Genomic DNA, 16,545 nt, shown 5'->3' with positions numbered 1-16,545 from the left:
GTTTAATGTCAAATCATTGTTTTTCAGTCCTGCAAATAAACAACCATGTTTTTGCAAAATAACTGAACCTTTTTTGAAGGAGCCAATATATTTTATTTGAAGTAACTTTTTAAGTCAGCCAAACATTAATGACAAGATAACTGATAAAGGGGACAAGAGATAGTACAGCAGCAGGTAAGATGCTTGCCAAGCATGCTGAGGAAGCAAGTTCATCTCCTAACCACTACCAGGCGTGAGCCCTAAGCACAGAGCCAGGAATGTGCCTTGATCACTGCTTTGTGTGGATCAAAAAAGACAAAATGAGAATAATAATAAAGCTAATGAAAGCTTTTTATCTAACCTATTCATCTGGTAAAAAGACAGAAGTGGGCTTTTCTGAAAGCATTTACAATTCAGTTAGTTTCCTAAAGATTTGTCCTTTTTTAAAAAAAAAAAGCTTTGACTATCTGTGCTTTTAGCTTGTTTAAACACAGGGTAGCACTGTAGCACTGTCCTCCCATCATTCATGGATTTGTTCAAGCGGGCACCAGTAGTGTCTCCATTGTGAGGCTTGTTGGTACTGCTTTTGGCATATCTAATTCACCACAGGGAGCTTGCCAGGCTCTACCACACGGGTGGGATACTCTCCGTAGCTTGTACAGATCACAAATTTATTTCTCTCTGTACCCATATTTCACTGGGTCGATTATAAAGAGTTTGCTATTTCTGCAGACTTCAGCTTTATCAAGAACTGCCAGTTAATGAGGTAAAGAGAACTGATGCTTCTTTGACTCTAAGACTCTAATGGCTTTTATTGGAGAGAAAGTTGTTTATTTTAGTTTTATTTTCTCTTCAAATAAGTTCTTAATAAAGTGAATCCAATTGTTTTCAGATTAGGTCAAATCTAGCAGTTTATGACTGGTATGACAGATATTTTTTAGTTTGCTTTTGGGGTAAAAAGAAAAGATAATCTCCCAGAGAATTTAGAATTTACTATGTTGAGAGAAGATACAAAAAAGTAAATATATTTAAGTCCTTACTGCAAAGAATCAGCACAAAATGCGGCTTTGCCCAGCTTTTCCGGTATCCTTGCAATGTGGATGTTTTAACCCAGAAAGCTTCAATATGTCTTTATTGGTAAGGTGTAAGGTTAGGACAGGCTAGGTTGAGACCAAATTTCTTTGCTCTTTCCACTTGATCACTTTGCCTCTAAGAATTGTTAGAGCTCTGTTCTCTGGTCCTTGGAAATGCCCCACACTATTCATTATGGAGACGTTACTGGGCCTGCTCGAGCAAATCGATGAACAACGGGACTCATTATCTATTTGACTGTATGAAATCTATATAGAAAGATTACTCATTATCTATATGACTGCTTAGCTAAAAGAGAACCTGCTTTAGAGAGTTTTTTTTTAAGTAAATGTATCAAACCTTTCATACCTCATACTCGGGAAGAGAAGATAATCTTTTTTTTAAACTCTTTGTTAACAGTAACTCCTTTGTGCAAAATATATCTATGTATTTGCTGCATACAATGTCAGTATGGACATGCTTCATGTCTTGAGATGGATCAGTAGGATAAATGAGCATAATTCATTTACTCAGAATATAAAATTTATAGACGGTACAAAAGAATGTAGGGCTAAAGCAATAGCACAGCAGTAGGGCATTTGCCTTGCAAGCAGCCAGCCTGGTTCGATTCCTCCGCCCCTCTCGGAGAGCCCAGCAAGCTATTAAGAGTATTTCGCCCGCACGGCAAAACCTGGCAAGCTACCCCTGATGTATACCATACGTCAAACACTGTCACAATGGAGACATTACTGGACCCGCTAGAGCAAATTGATGAACAACAGGAGGACAGTGCAGTGCAGTGCTACAAAAGAATGTATGGCCAAATTCTTAGTCCTAAGAATTGTTGATCTGGCTGGGAAGCAAGAATAATATACTAAATGGGAAATCAAAAATAACACTATGATATCCAAACTAAAACATTAAGATAAAAAGCATATTCGACAGAATCAGAAAACATCCCAGGAAAAAAGTGACCAAGATCTAGAGTCATCAACCTTAGTGCATTCAAAGCTTTAAACAATGATAACAATAATTAACAATTCTGATTTCCTGCTTATTATGTGCCAGAAACTTTTCTAAGCATTTTGCATGTAGGATCTCACTTAATCTCCACTCCTACACCAACATCTAAGTACTATTATTACTTTTATCTTGTAGAATAGAAAACTAGGTATAGATAAGTCGTAGAACTATTAAACATCAGAACTGGCACTCAAATGGAAGGTTCTTGATTCATTCTCACTTGAGCAATGTGAATACAGTCTTTGCAGGAAAACATATATATGTGTATATATGTGTAAACATATATATGTGTATATATGTGTGTACATATATATGTGTATATATGTGGGCTGGAGTGATAGCACAGCGGGTAGGGCGTTCGCCTTACAAGCGGCCAACATGGCTGACCCGAGTTCGATTCCTCCGCCCCTCTCGGAGAGCCCAGCAAGCTACCGAGAGTATTCGATATGCCAGACACAGTAACAACAAAGTCTCCAATGGAGACGTTACTGGGCCCGCTCGAGCAAATCGACGATCAACGGGAGGGCCTTTACCTTTACCTTTACATTATCATGCGTTATTATGTATCTCCAGTGCTTAGATCTGTAACTAGAAGGCAATATATACTCAATTTATTTTATTGTATTAATGAAAGATTATCTAGAAATGTTTGTAGGGAAATTTTTTTACAAACTATTCAACCATCAATGAATTCCTCTATTCTCTAAATGCTACAAAATCAGAAAACAACCTTAGTAAAATGCTTTTTCCCCCTCAAAATAAAAAATATCACTTACAGAAATTGATTATAAAAATTGGGTCCGGAGTGATAGTACAGCAGGTAGAACATTTGCCTTGCACACAGCCAACCTGGGTTCGATCCCCAGCATCCCATATGGTTCCCCAAGAATCACTGTCACTGTAACTCCTGTTGTTCATTGATTTGCTCGAGCGGGCCCAGTAACATTGTGAGGTTTGTTACTGTGTTTGGCATATTGAATACGTCATGGATAGCTTGCAAGGCTTTGCTGTGGGGGCAAGATACTCTCAGTAACTTGCCAGGCTCTCCAAGAGGGGTGGAGGAATTGAAAGCGGAAGAATCGAACTTGGGTCAGCCAGGTTGGCCATGTGAAAGACACAAACACCCTCCCCACTGTGCTATTGCTCCAGCCTCCCCAAGCACCACCCAGAGTAATTCCTGCACCACCTGGAGTAATTCCTGAGTGCAGAGCCAGGAGTAACCCCTGAGCATCACTGGATGTGGTGCAAAATAAATAAATAAATAAATAAATACATAAATAAATAAAATAAAAGTTGTTTCCCTTCATAGAAGTAAGTTGTTTAATTTTCAATTAAACTAGCTATCTGTGCCCATGCCTCCGCCAATGTCTCTGCAAAATAAAAATTCATTTTCCCTTTTCCACTGGAAACTGCACAGCAAAACAAACTTCACTCAGAAGGCAGTTAATAAGGATCTCTCATTGCAAAGAATAAAGCATCATTTATAACTTCTAACCATAAAACTACAATAAATAATTTAGTTATACAATCTACAAATTTATAATCTCTTTGTATAAAATAATCTCATTTTAACCCCTTAGCAATTAGAATAGAAATTGTAGAATGTACTTCCATTTGACATCAAATAAGAAGAGAAAATAAACATGAGACCATTTTTATGTTTTCCTCTAGTGTTCACTTGAGTCCCAGCTGATTTGCTCTATACAGTGCAATTTCCATTTTCATATGTATGCACTGATTACATATTTTAAACTATGCAATTACTTTCTCAAGTTACTTAATAGATTAGGTCAGTATTGTTTTGGAAAAAATTATGAACTTGGTTAATTCAAGAGACAGAATGAAAAATTAGTACTGGTGCTCTGTGCTTTTCACAATGGAGGACGTAAAAATATGTGTAATAATCCATATCCTTAAGGAACTTATTTAATATATTCACATTTTCATAATGTCCCAGTGTTATATGATTTTAGTATATATAATTATCTCTTTAAATTGCTAAAATTATGTGCCTATCCTCAGATCTCAAATAACCCAGAAAATCAAGAGGACTTCATACTAAATATTTATATTTCTCTTATAACTTCATACCATGAGAAGTAAATCCATTCCAGCAGAATTTCACAGTTTTCAACCACTCTTTCTTTCTAAATGTTTCTTTTGTTTTTGTCTCCTCTACCATGTGAAAACTTATATCAGAAAAATATTATCTAGAATATATTAAACAGACCCATTTACTAGCAATTTGATCCATATATAATCAATTCTAAAATGTCTAAAGCACACAATAATTTATGTGACAATATTATAACTATTTCATTAGAGCAAGTATCTCTCAAGACTATTCCTTTTTAGTTTTAATTTCTCGTACAGAATGAGAATATTTAAATGATTCTTCATAGTCATTCTTCAGTGATAAAAAATGAAATGAAAGAGGTTCATGTCATAAATTAACCTAAAGTATCTAGTGGAACAAACAAGATTTTTTAAAACATAGTTAAAGTACAATTGGAAAATAAAATTATATCTTTAAGGCACAAAACTATATTTTTATACACATATATATTATAAACTGATTGCCACAAACTTATTAACAGAGTTATTTTTTGCTTTTATTTTCTTGTGTCCAGAATATAAGATAGAATTCTTTTTAAGTTCCAGTCTACCATAAGTAAAGGAAAAATATTATATAAATATTCATTTCTTACATTATACCAAAACTCTTTTCCTTGATCTCAATTTCCATGACAATGATTTCCAATGGTTTCAGATTGTGATTTGTTTTCATGCTTATTTGATTTATAACATATAAATACATTTTTAAAAATTCATAGTAAGTACTGTATGACAGAGCTAGGAGGACTCAAAATATAGTGGTGACTTCAATCAGTGACACTTCATGGCACCCCAGAGCACTGCAGGAAGTAACCCTGGGAACTCTAACACCACTAAGTGCCAAGCAATGAAGTATTAGGCACACATTGCCTTGACCACAAGGAGAGGCCCCAAGAACCCCAAACACATATGAATATGACCCTATTATTTTAAATTTTTTCTTTAAAACAAATGTTGTTTGGAACATTTCAAAACATCTCTCTATATATACTATTTGTTCTGATCAAAAAGAAAAGAAAATGCCTAAAACTAAGATTCAAACATGCTGATTGAAGGAAATGAAGCTATTAGAAAATTACATGATTGGGGAATCATATTTGGAGGGGCAGGTAAAACACTGATTTTTAGCTCTATAGTTGTAAAGTTTAGATGACATCAAAATAGTAGAAACACGATATTTAAATAACTATAAATCTGTAGATTATCAATAAAATCAACTTGCTATCCTGAATTGCATCAATAACATCAAAGCTTGTTATACCAAGAGATCTCACAGAGTAAAACTATTTTGAAATAGCAAATATATATTAATCCCTTTTTATATTTTCCATCCAGCATTATTTATACGGCAGTTTTATGCAAGATCTTACTTTTCATATATACCATCACCACACTTAAACGGTTTTCTACAATTAAAATTTGTTCATCTTCAAAGTAATTTCAAATGTGGTTAAACCTATTTCTTTATGTGAGCTGTTTTTATTAAAATCATATTGTCACAAAATGTCAGTCATTCTTAACTAAAAAAAAGGATTGTAATAATTTGAAGAAATATTTTTCTTCATTAAACTTCCCTACATGTTATAGACATGTTTTTTTTCAAGAGTAACAACAAACAACATTTATTGTGCCAGCCAATCAAACAAGAAAAAACAAAAACCAAAGATATTTACTACTTGGTTCACCTGTGACAGAACCTATAGTGACCTCTTGTGGTACATACTATATTCAGAGCTCTAGAAAACAATACATACTTTTTTTCCTAAGCTAGACATTAAAGAATATAGCAGCATTATTCCTCCACACTAGCAAATAGCTGTTTTTAACAATGAAAGTAAATGATAACCATTAACTAAAACTGAAAAATTATTATATGGAAATCCATTTAGTCAGTGTTAAATAAGATAATCATAGCTATTTCTTGCTATTGAAAAATAATATTTTTAACAATTCTTTCAGTGAGGCAATTAAAGATGAGGTGTATGGATTTCTTACTCCTGGAATCCAGCAAAAATAGCAGAGTAATTTCTAGTAAGGACAAAACTGTCCTCTGATAAGCATCTTTTAGTCAGCAAGTATAGCATTCATTCTATAATGGAATTTAGGCTTTAGAGACAATCCTCTATCTTATTTATAAAGATAGTTTAGGAAGTGGTCAATATAACTGCAACTTCAATGATGTTTTAAAAGTAAAAGTGATTCATTATACAATCTGAGTAAGCCAAAGCCTCAGAAGTATTATGAAGTTTTATTAATATTTTCTGAATAAGTGGTTTAGATGTTAGGAAAATCTTTCAAGAAAAAAATCAAGAATTTCAAACCAAGTTCCTTATTTTTCATCACTTCTTTTAAATTAAATGATACTTAAAATTATTATTCCTTTTCACTTTGTTTTTAAATCATTGGTTCTCTATTTCCTCTCCATTAGATTCTCAGATTTCAATATGTTTTAAGCTCTGGATTTTACAAATATTGACTATTCCACACACAAAAAAGAGTTTTCCTCTAAGAGCTGAATAAATAAATTTCTGTGCAATCTATGTATCTCAAGAAAATTGGAAATACAATATATTGAGCATCTTCTCTTGAACATTAGTAGTTCATAAAATACTGCCATTTGTATTTTATTCTTTTCTGAGCTCATTTTTTTCTCTAACAAGAAAAACATTTATAGCTTAATATTAAATTAATGCTTAAATATTAAAGAACAACCATTTACTTCTCTTAAAAAGACATTAGTTTGAGAGGGTGCTTTGTGGTTTTTTTGAATTAATTTATTTTTATTGAACCACTGTGAGATACACAGTTATGAAGTTGTTTGTGATTGTCTTTTAGCAGTACAATATTCCAACATCCATCCCTTCATCAGTGTACATTTACCAAGGACATTAGTCATATAGTTAAAATTTTTCAAAACGGGAGTCTAGTTTAGTCTCTAATCATTTCTGCCCAGTTGTTAAGAAATTAAAAACAATATAATAAAATGGGTTTCTCAGAGATATAATCATATAGAAAGTATTAAAATGATTTTTTTATCTAAAAGAACTAAACTCTTTCTTTCACATATATACCCTCTACTCACAAGTTTACAGCTCTCTCCAACCCAGTATTTATTGGGGAACAGCTTGCATGAACAACTGAAATTTAAATAAGGAAAGATAGTCTAATAAGACTCCAGACAAAAATATTCAATAAGCACTTTGTGATGGGGGAATCTTCTATGAGATATTGCACAGATACATGGAATTTACCACACAGTTCACAAACTTACCTTTCTGCAACTTATTCAATCACAGAACCAAAAATAAATTACCTCAACCTTTCTATTGTAACTATACTTTTGACTTTTACACTTTTTAGAATAATAAAGTGCTCTCTCTCTGTGTCCACTGGAGTACATAATGGAATTCCTTTTGACGTGTCCAAAATGTGTCTTGTCTTTATCTTAAAACTGAAAAAAAGGAATTCCCTACTTCTACTATTTTGGGATTTGGCTATAAAATATATGTGCATCCTTCCTACTCAGTGGTCCTCATTATTCTATTTTATAGACTTTGAATCACCAGTTACAATTTAAAGTGCTTTCCCATAAAGGCTAAGTCAAGTAAATAAGGAAAATAAAACACCCATTTCAAGGAGTGTAAAATAATCGCAAATGGGCTATCAGTGCTACTGTAGGCCACTGTTACACTGGAAAATTGCAACTAAGGATTCTGGAACTTTGAGAGGAAATCTCAGTTTAAAAGCGATACTAAGATATACTCTACATCTTATTCTTTTGTTGGAAATGATCAAGAAATTTTCTGTCAGATTTCTAACTGACTGAGGTTTCAGTTCACTGATGGTACACATGAATGAACAAATCACGATATTTTTTCTGCATTTCATTGTCTCTCTCTCTCCTATTTCTATCTTTCTCTCATCTCTCTACTCACACTCACATAAATACCACTTATACACACACACACACACACACACACACATACATACACACACACATACATATTCTTCTCTTTGTGGGTATGTAAAAGTGATAGTTTTCTTCTTCATCTGTCTTTGTATCTTGGTGAATACCTAACTGCTTATACATCTGTATTTGCTTATATATGTTTCTAAGTTCATAAGACCCTCAGTGTAAGAACAAATTATATTCATGACAAGACAATGTTTTATCACAAAAATAATCATTTCATGGGATAAAGGTAAATAGATGTTACTCGACTTTCTTCAATTATTTAATATATTGGAAGAACTGGATCCATTCTTTCTTTTACCATAAGGTCTACCAATATTTTACTTTCATTGTTGCTAAGCTAGTGAATAATGAAATAAATTTTATCTCTGACAAACCAAATCTATTTGGGAGGATCCTGAAGATTTCTCTGCTAATCTCAAATAACTATTCAGGGTATATTTTTAATTTATCTACTAAATCATATAGAAACCCAAACAACTATGGGCTTTCCAACATGAAAGTGTTGATCAATTCAATACTGTAATGGTCAATTTCTAAGATTCATCGTGCAAGTGGTACCAAGATTTTCAAATTTCCAAGATTTTATTATATATATGTATAATATTTATAGTAAGCAGGGGCTTACATAAAATATCTAAGATATTTCAAACACAGCTTAGAGGTTTTAAGTTATTAAAATACTGTTATAATTTTTATTCACACTTGGTATTATGAATGGAAAGGAGTACTAAACCTATAACACCACTATGAACATGAAGAATAAAAAAGAAAATTTCCTTCATTAATTTGAATGGTGGTTATAAAATGGAAGCAAAAGAAGCAGATGTTTTAAACCACATCAGGTAAGTTTTAATTTTGTGGTATTTGAAATAAAAGATTCTAGAAAATGACTCATAGCTCTACTCCATATAAGGAATTTAACCAAAGATGATATGCTAGTTAACTTCAGTAAAGGAATTCTCATCTTCTTTTTCTCTAGAGCACAGAATAGCAGAAAGCCTATAGGCTTTATTTTTAAGGCCTTCTCTAAAAAAGCACTCTCACTGACTAAACTGCACAGAGTTGAGATAACCCAAGAGGATGAGAAAGCTAAAATAAGACTGTTATATCTTAAATAGCCGATTCCAATAACCTTTACATTTCCCAAACTGCTTTAAGAGTAATATCCCCCTGTACTCAGTTCTTTATATAATAATACAGAAGGTAATATATAAACACAGAAATTGCCTGCCATCACAAATTTGTATTTAATATCTTTGTAAAAAAATTTAAAACACCTATGAAACCACATTGGGTGGCTAAAAATATTATAGCCATTTTTAAAACTAGGCCATTCCTATTAGTTTTTAATCCAAAGAGTCTGCTCTATACTTTTATAGTATTAAGTACTGACCAAAGTAGAATAAAGTCATAACTCTCAAATTAAAAGCAAATCCCATATCAGAGATTTAGGAAAAGCACTTTGGGCTCTTTATAATCCCAAAACCAGGAAAAATACTTGCAAGTCTAGTTTTCAAAAGATCCTAACCTAAGAATTAGTATAAGAACCTACCAACTCAGGGTAGCATAATTGTATTGAATTATTTATTATTATTTAAGTGGTCTTCTGTCTTACCCTAGGCAGAGAACTTCTTGAGAACTGGTGTCTTAATTTTTATCCAAAAAGCCCCACTGAATGTCTGTTTTTTGACACCCAAATAGATATTGGTTCAATGAGTGAATTAATTAATAAGTAATTACAGAACTGCATAAAACATTTCCATTACTTTGGTTCAAGATCCACTGCAATTAATTTGCAGAAATGTATTTCATATAATTCTGCAAGAAATGGATTTCAAGAAATTGCAAATCTCTGAAGGTTTATAAAAAACTTAAAGGACACTTTACATATCTAGTTTACAAATTTGAAAACAATATAGAATTTAAAACAAGTACAAGGTGTAAAAGGAACAGCTAATAAGGTCTCAAAATAGGAAACATATGAGCATCTCATTTAAAATATCTTGAAGGAAATAAATGTATAAAAGGGAAGCCTTTTAAGAGTTCTTTAAGGCAAGAAAAGACTAACCTAGGTGCAAGAAAGAATGACATTTTAAGACTTCTTTTAACAGTTACCTAAAAAGCAATAGAACTGCATATTACTTCCCTTTCCACATTTCTCCTGATTCAATCAAATCAAATACATCATATAAACATAAACCAATGCACAGTTTTTTTAAAAAAGATTTTAAACACAAATTTAATCATAGTGTTTGCTTTCCCATTTTTCAAGAACTGAGTCTTTTGAAAAATGGTTTTGTGCTTGTGCTTGGAGAGTAGGTTCAATTCCACCTACTCTTCAAGCACAAGGTTCAATTTGGGGGGCCATTGGGCCCAAAAGCTGTTCCAGAAACAGAGTTTTAATAGGAAACTACCCTTGCAGTAATTCCTAACTTGAAAAGCCTTCCACTGTCCTGACTCTAAGAATGTGATCCGTCTGCAACCTACTTGGGTGGTGGGGGGATGGGGTGGGGGAGATAATGAGGGGGAAGGATGAGCAAGAAAAACACTCTTCACCAAAGCAAAACTCTTCTATTCTCCAGATGTACCTGCAGGAATCCACCAACCCACGCCCAACCCTGCTGGTGTGGGTCTGGACAGGTGTGAGAAGGGTAAAAGCACCTCTTGGGGATGGGGACGTTAAGTAACTTTTCTCCGCCACCTAATTTCTTCCGCCTCCCAAATCAGGTCCAAATGCAGAATGCAGTCACTAAAAACACTAGATCGGCCTGCCTGCACGATCCCCCCCCCCACACACACCCGGCCAGGGATGGGATGGAGAGGATGCCAGAGGGGGGATTGCCTGGGAGGGGGGGAGGGGGACGGGATCGAGGTGTGATGGTAGTGGGGGGTGGGAAGGGGGGTGTTTCGAACTGTAACTCTTCTTACCACTGGAGCGCCTGACGATGTTCTCCAAAAATGTGTTCTGCGGTGCCACCAGCCCTCTCTTGCCCCCCGGCATCCTGGGTCTGGAGAGCGGCGGCCAGGATCCGCGGCGGGGGAGGGGGGTTTGCAGGAAGAAAAGGTGGAGGGAGAGGAGGAAAAGGTGGAGAAGATCGAGCCGAAAGAAAAGGGGGCGCGGCGGCGGCGGCGGGGTCCCCTGACTGTGTCTCCAGCCCGACCCGGATGAGCAGCTCTGGGGAGGAGGACCAGGCAGTTCATGGTAGTAGCGCTCCCCCGGCCGCCGCTGCCCAGACTGTGGCGGTGCCGCACACGGGGCTCGGGAACTGCAGGCTCGGCGGGGCACAGTGCGCCTGCGCCGCCCCCGCTGTCGCTGTCCCGCCGGTGCTGATGCTGAAGCCGCCGCCGCCGCGCCACTCGCCCGGGCGCGGGCTCAGCATTTCTCCGCCAGCGTCGAGCCCAGTCCCGAGGGTCCCTGTCCCCACCCCAGCCCGCTGCGCCCCACAGCGAGACCTCTTGCCTGCGCCTTAGCCCAGCTCCGCTCGCGCCCCTGGAGCCGGTGGCCGTGCGGAGCCCAACTTCTGTGGGGCTGTGCGCCTCTGGGGGCCGCTCCGCCCTCTCCGGGGAGATCCAGGCACTCGTGTGTCCATCCAATGGGACGGCAGAGGGGAAGGCGAGGCGAGAAGCGGGCGAGATGCCAGAGCTGTGGTCACATTCCCGCTGGTGACACTGGATTGGGGGCGGGGGGGGGGGGGGCGGGAACCTGGGACCCGACTGCTTCCGAGGATGCTCCAGTCGGGCAGCGGTGTGGGTGGGCTCTCGTTCCAGCACAGGCTGAGAGCCAGACAGGGACGCAGAGCAGCCACCTGACGCTGCTACCGCCCCCCTCCGGGCTTGGACGCCCGAACTCCACCAACCAGTCCTTTAGCACTGGCCCCACCCGACGGCCAGGATCGCTGGCGCGCGCAGTGCCACTATGCCCCAGGTTGGATGTGACGCGCCGGGGACCGTGCAACCAAAGAGTGTGTTCCCAGGGCTGCGAAACTCCTGTCTCGAGTAGCGAGCTCGGTCACCGCTGCAAAGTTGCGGGGAAAGGTTGCACGGAATGCAATGAGTAACCCGGGGCGGAGGGATGAGGGGAGTGAATTTACAGCGGAGTGAGCAGGAGAAGTGCGGGTGGGCAGCGTGTCGTGTGGGTCAAGTGAGGTTAGCAGCAGGGAACCTGCGTGGGACTGAAGTGGACGGGAGTCGTTTCTATCAACGCTTCTATTCGTTGATAGAAGTGGAACGGTTAGCAAGTGTCCAGAAGCCCGGAATTCACCACGGAGAAAGGAAAATAGCCTGAGTGCGAATGGAGTGGGGAGACCTGGAAAGAAAAGGAGGCGCTTCACGCTGCGCTACCATTTATCTAATGCCAGGCTTCTAGAAGTGGTCGGAGATTGGCTGTATGTTCTAAGAACTTGTTAGAAATACAAGATAGCAGGCTCTACCCCAGAGCCAGGGAGCCAGAAACTCGGCAGTTTGACAGTCTATTGTAATAAACTCTCCAGATAAAGTGAGAGCAAACTCACGTGTGAGAAGCCCAGATAAAAGGCTTCTCTCCAGAAGTTCCACCTGGGCCTGCTGGAAAACCACAGGCCCAGGTGAAGTAAAAGCAGGGTCTAGGAGTGGAAATGCTCAAGTGCTCTGTGGTGGAGTCCAGGACTGCATTAAATGTTGTGAAAGCTAAAGGTTAGATGTAGGTGTCCCCAGTTTCTGAGAATATCCTAGGTGAGCCTTATAAAAAATTGCCAAAGACAGAAACAAGGGGAATCACAGGATTAGTGTCCTAGAAAAAACTCTCGCTTAGCACCAGGGAGAGAAGAGGGGATGGTTTGGAATTCTATCACTAGTCACTCTCCCCTGAATATCTGGGTTTAGGCAGAAAACAGTACGACTAGAATCCAAGTTTTAGCTTAGGGTTCTTCCTGGCTACTCCCAGAAATTTCCACCCTGTCGACCAGAGCTTGACTATCATGCAAACCCAAAGAGTTAACTGCAGGCAAAGTTTGCTCTACTGGGATTCTTTCTTTAAAGAATCTCAGAATGAAGAAACTTGGTGGAATAACAGATTTCCAGTTTCTGAAACACTGCTGGCAGTAAGAGTTTTAGGTCCCTATAGCTAGTGTCTTCTAAATACATTGGCCTTGCCATAGTTAGGTAAGGAACTCTGTCTTGTTAAATCCTCTACAGATGTGAAATCCACTACAGATCACCTGACATCAGCTGCAGTCAAAGAAGAAGCTGAGATTATGGTTCCCTCCCTTAAGATGATGCTGCGTGTTAGCAGGAGGGGAAAGAAAGGCCTTTCTAACTGGAAAATAGGACATTTCCCCTCTTATTCTTACACAATCTGTGTTTCTGATAAGTAGGGTAGTTCACAGATCTTGATTTTAGACCTACCAACCATTTATTGATTGGTTTGGTGAAGAGGCAATTAATCTTTTAGATTGACATAAACATATGGAATATATGTTCATTTATTTCATAGATTACTATCCTAGATTTCTAACATAATTTTGTCTTCATCATTAACAGGGAATATTTTAAATCTACATTTTCTTTTGCACATCATCAGCTGCCCACATCTCGCCTCAGGGTATTGATATAAAAACTCAACTTCCCAGCACTTCCCATCTAGTATAAATATCCTTGTTCCCAATCACTCCCCTGTGGGTGTATTAGCTCACACTTTCCAAAGAGGAAATTCTTTTGGACTCCATTAAGATACAGTCACACAATTACTGGTAGAAATTTCTCATTTGTTTCCATCTAGAGATTTAATTAAAATGATATTTATCATTTTATCTTTGTCCTTAATAACTACGCAACTTTATGCCTTTGAGATCATTTTATTATTATAAAAAATAGTGTTCATAAAGTGTCAAATCTTTGCTTTGTATATTTTCCTTAGTCCTCTGGCTTAACTACTAATTTTACAAAGGAAGAAACAAAAATCAAAGAAATGAAGTACTTAGTCCAAGATGATATGGTAATTTAGAGGCTATACTAAAATTATTATCAGGTACCTTAGTCCTATAGCCAGGGATTCTTGTAAACAATAGAAAACAATCTGATCTTAGCTGAGTGTGATAACAACCAGTAGCAAACAGCAATCTTTAATGCCCCCACTGATTTTATATCAATGAAGAGAAGAAAACCTTCCTGCATCAAGGTGCATCAACTTCTAATCAAAATAAAGGAAAGGAAAATAGAGCAGTACCGTATGGTCCAAAAGGCCCTGAGGAATGTACCGACAGATTGCAGCAAGGTGCCAACACAGCATTTTAAAAAGTGTTTTGCAGACAGAGTCCATATGTTGTAACCAAACCATAGGAACTAACAGGTAAGAAAGACAGGAATCCAAAAGCTTCAATGTCATTCAAAGGACATCTGTGTTTAATTAGGAAACTTTTCTGTTTATTGTGGTGGGGGGAGTTGAGTCCATACCTAGAAATGCCTAGGAGATATTCTTGGCTCTGCAGCCAAGAATTACTCTTGGCAGTGCTCAGGGGACCATATGGGATACTGGGGATTGAACCAAGTTGATCCCAAGCAAGGCAAATCCTACCCACTGTACTATTGCTCCAGGCACAAAATTTCCATTTTAAAGCATATTTATCTGTCCCTTCTTCTATTTCTTGAGGTATTGTAATTATAGTGATGAGTTGGCTTCAAGAATCAAGAGTTCCAATATCCAGAGATGTTTCTAACTCCCAACTCATAGCTATGAAGTGAGTGATGATAGTTATCTGAACAGCAGGTGTATAGTTCAACAGCTACTATTTTAAAAGTAAAGATTTAGAGAACTGATATGTATTAGAAATTGATGGTTTATAATTACTGGGCTCACAGAATGATTTTTTTAATCAAGTACCCCTCCTTTGAGGATATTCAACAGTTGCTATCATGATCATGATCATAATCATCCTGTTGTTCGTCAATTGCCTCAAGCAGGCACCAGTAACATGTTCTTCATCCTAGTCCTGAGGTTTTAAAAAGTGCAATATTCAAGGCTCTTTCAGGGTTAGGAGGATGAGACCCATCATTGTTACTGGTATTTGGCATATTGAGTACGTCACAGGGAGTTTGCCAGACTCTGCCATGTGGGCAGGTTACATTTGGTAGCCTGCCAGGTTGTCCAAAGTAAGAATAAGATAATAAGATGTCACATGGCCAAAAATGCGGCCACGCACTTCCAGGAGCTGGGTTTTATAGTCTCTGGGTCTTGGCCGTTGATGGGATTACACAGCGCCAGGGGACCAGTTGGTGAGTGTGACCCCTGCCTACTGGAAGATGAAGGATCTGGATGGAGGATGCTCAGCCCCTATCTGAGCAGGCTTGGAGATCTCAGCCCCAGGACCCGCATGCCTTTGTTCCTCTGCCAGAACCTTCATGCGTGCGGAGAGTGGTCTCAGCATGGTTGTGGCTGTTTCTGGAGGTCTTCAGCTGCCAGAGCTCTGCTCGGGGTGGGGAGGGAAACTCAACCCGCCCCCCTGCAAGGTGCCCCAGCGAGGACAGCCAGGCACGGGGGCAGGAGACTCTGCACTGTTCTCTTCCGGGAGCTGGGACAGTTGCTATATTTATAATTCAACAGTTGCTATAATTATATGAAAATTCTCTGAAATGCATTAGCTATAAATCCAGTTGGGTTCTCATGTGGAAATACCCTACCCACTGCTCTCTAAGGGAGTGATAATTTCCTCCATCCCTACTCTCTGTTTATGAGCCAACCTTAGCATAGGTCTAAGGTGCTATTCACAGATGCCAAATAAGTGATTCTGATAAATGTTAGGGATATAGGAAAAGGCCAGAATATGCTCTCCATCCTGGCCTAGAAGGTTTGTTGTTTCTAATTAGCAGTAGTATCACTCTTAACATTTCCTTCAGCCCAACCAATTTCCCAAGTTCGCTTTCCCAAGTTCACTGCTTCAGCAGCTCCCTCTGTACCTTTCTCCAATAACTCAAGGAAAATATCCAAACATTACTCAATTTCTCTGCTTAAACAAAGTCTCACTCTTACACTTTCACACTTAGTAACCTCTCTCCTACTCCTCTAAGCCTGAGGAGATTGGGGAAGGTTATAGTGAAAAAACATCATTTCCATGCCTATATCTTAAGTGTTTGTGGAAAATGGAAGGTAGTGGTAGCATCAAAGGTCAAAAACTCTGATGAGAGTCACCCTCGCCAAGGTAAGTTGCAAGAAAACAGAATAAAGCAGTATTACACAGAAGTCTAGTGTGTGGACTCTGGACCTAATCTACCTAGAAGTTATCTTTCCTCTGTTACTTGATTGTAGGCAAGTTATCTAGCCTCAGTTTTCCCTTCTGTATAATGGCAATAAAATTAGGGTGTTGTATTTATAGGGCTGTGGTAAGGATTGAATAAGCTCCTACTGAAAT

General features: G+C 38.3%; 1 protein-coding gene across 1 annotated transcript in view; it reads right to left on the bottom strand.

Moving 5' to 3' along the window:
• Nucleotides 1-11,595, bottom strand: part of KCNH5 (potassium voltage-gated channel subfamily H member 5) — a 391,167-nt gene extending 379,572 nt beyond the window's left edge. The window contains exon 1 of the mRNA XM_056134093.1: nt 11,093-11,595. Coding sequence (XP_055990068.1) covers nt 11,093-11,165 — 73 coding nt within the window. The 5' untranslated portion in view covers nt 11,166-11,595. The remainder of the gene's footprint in view (nt 1-11,092) is intronic.
• Nucleotides 11,596-16,545: the final 4,950 nt, after the last annotated feature.

This window comes from Sorex fumeus, unplaced genomic scaffold, assembly GCF_029834395.1.
Source record: "Sorex fumeus unplaced genomic scaffold, SorFum_2.1 ptg000098l, whole genome shotgun sequence".
Lineage (NCBI taxonomy): Eukaryota > Metazoa > Chordata > Mammalia > Eulipotyphla > Soricidae > Sorex > Sorex fumeus.
Note: the sequence above shows the minus strand (reverse complement) of the source record. Positions and strands in the feature narration are given on the sequence as shown.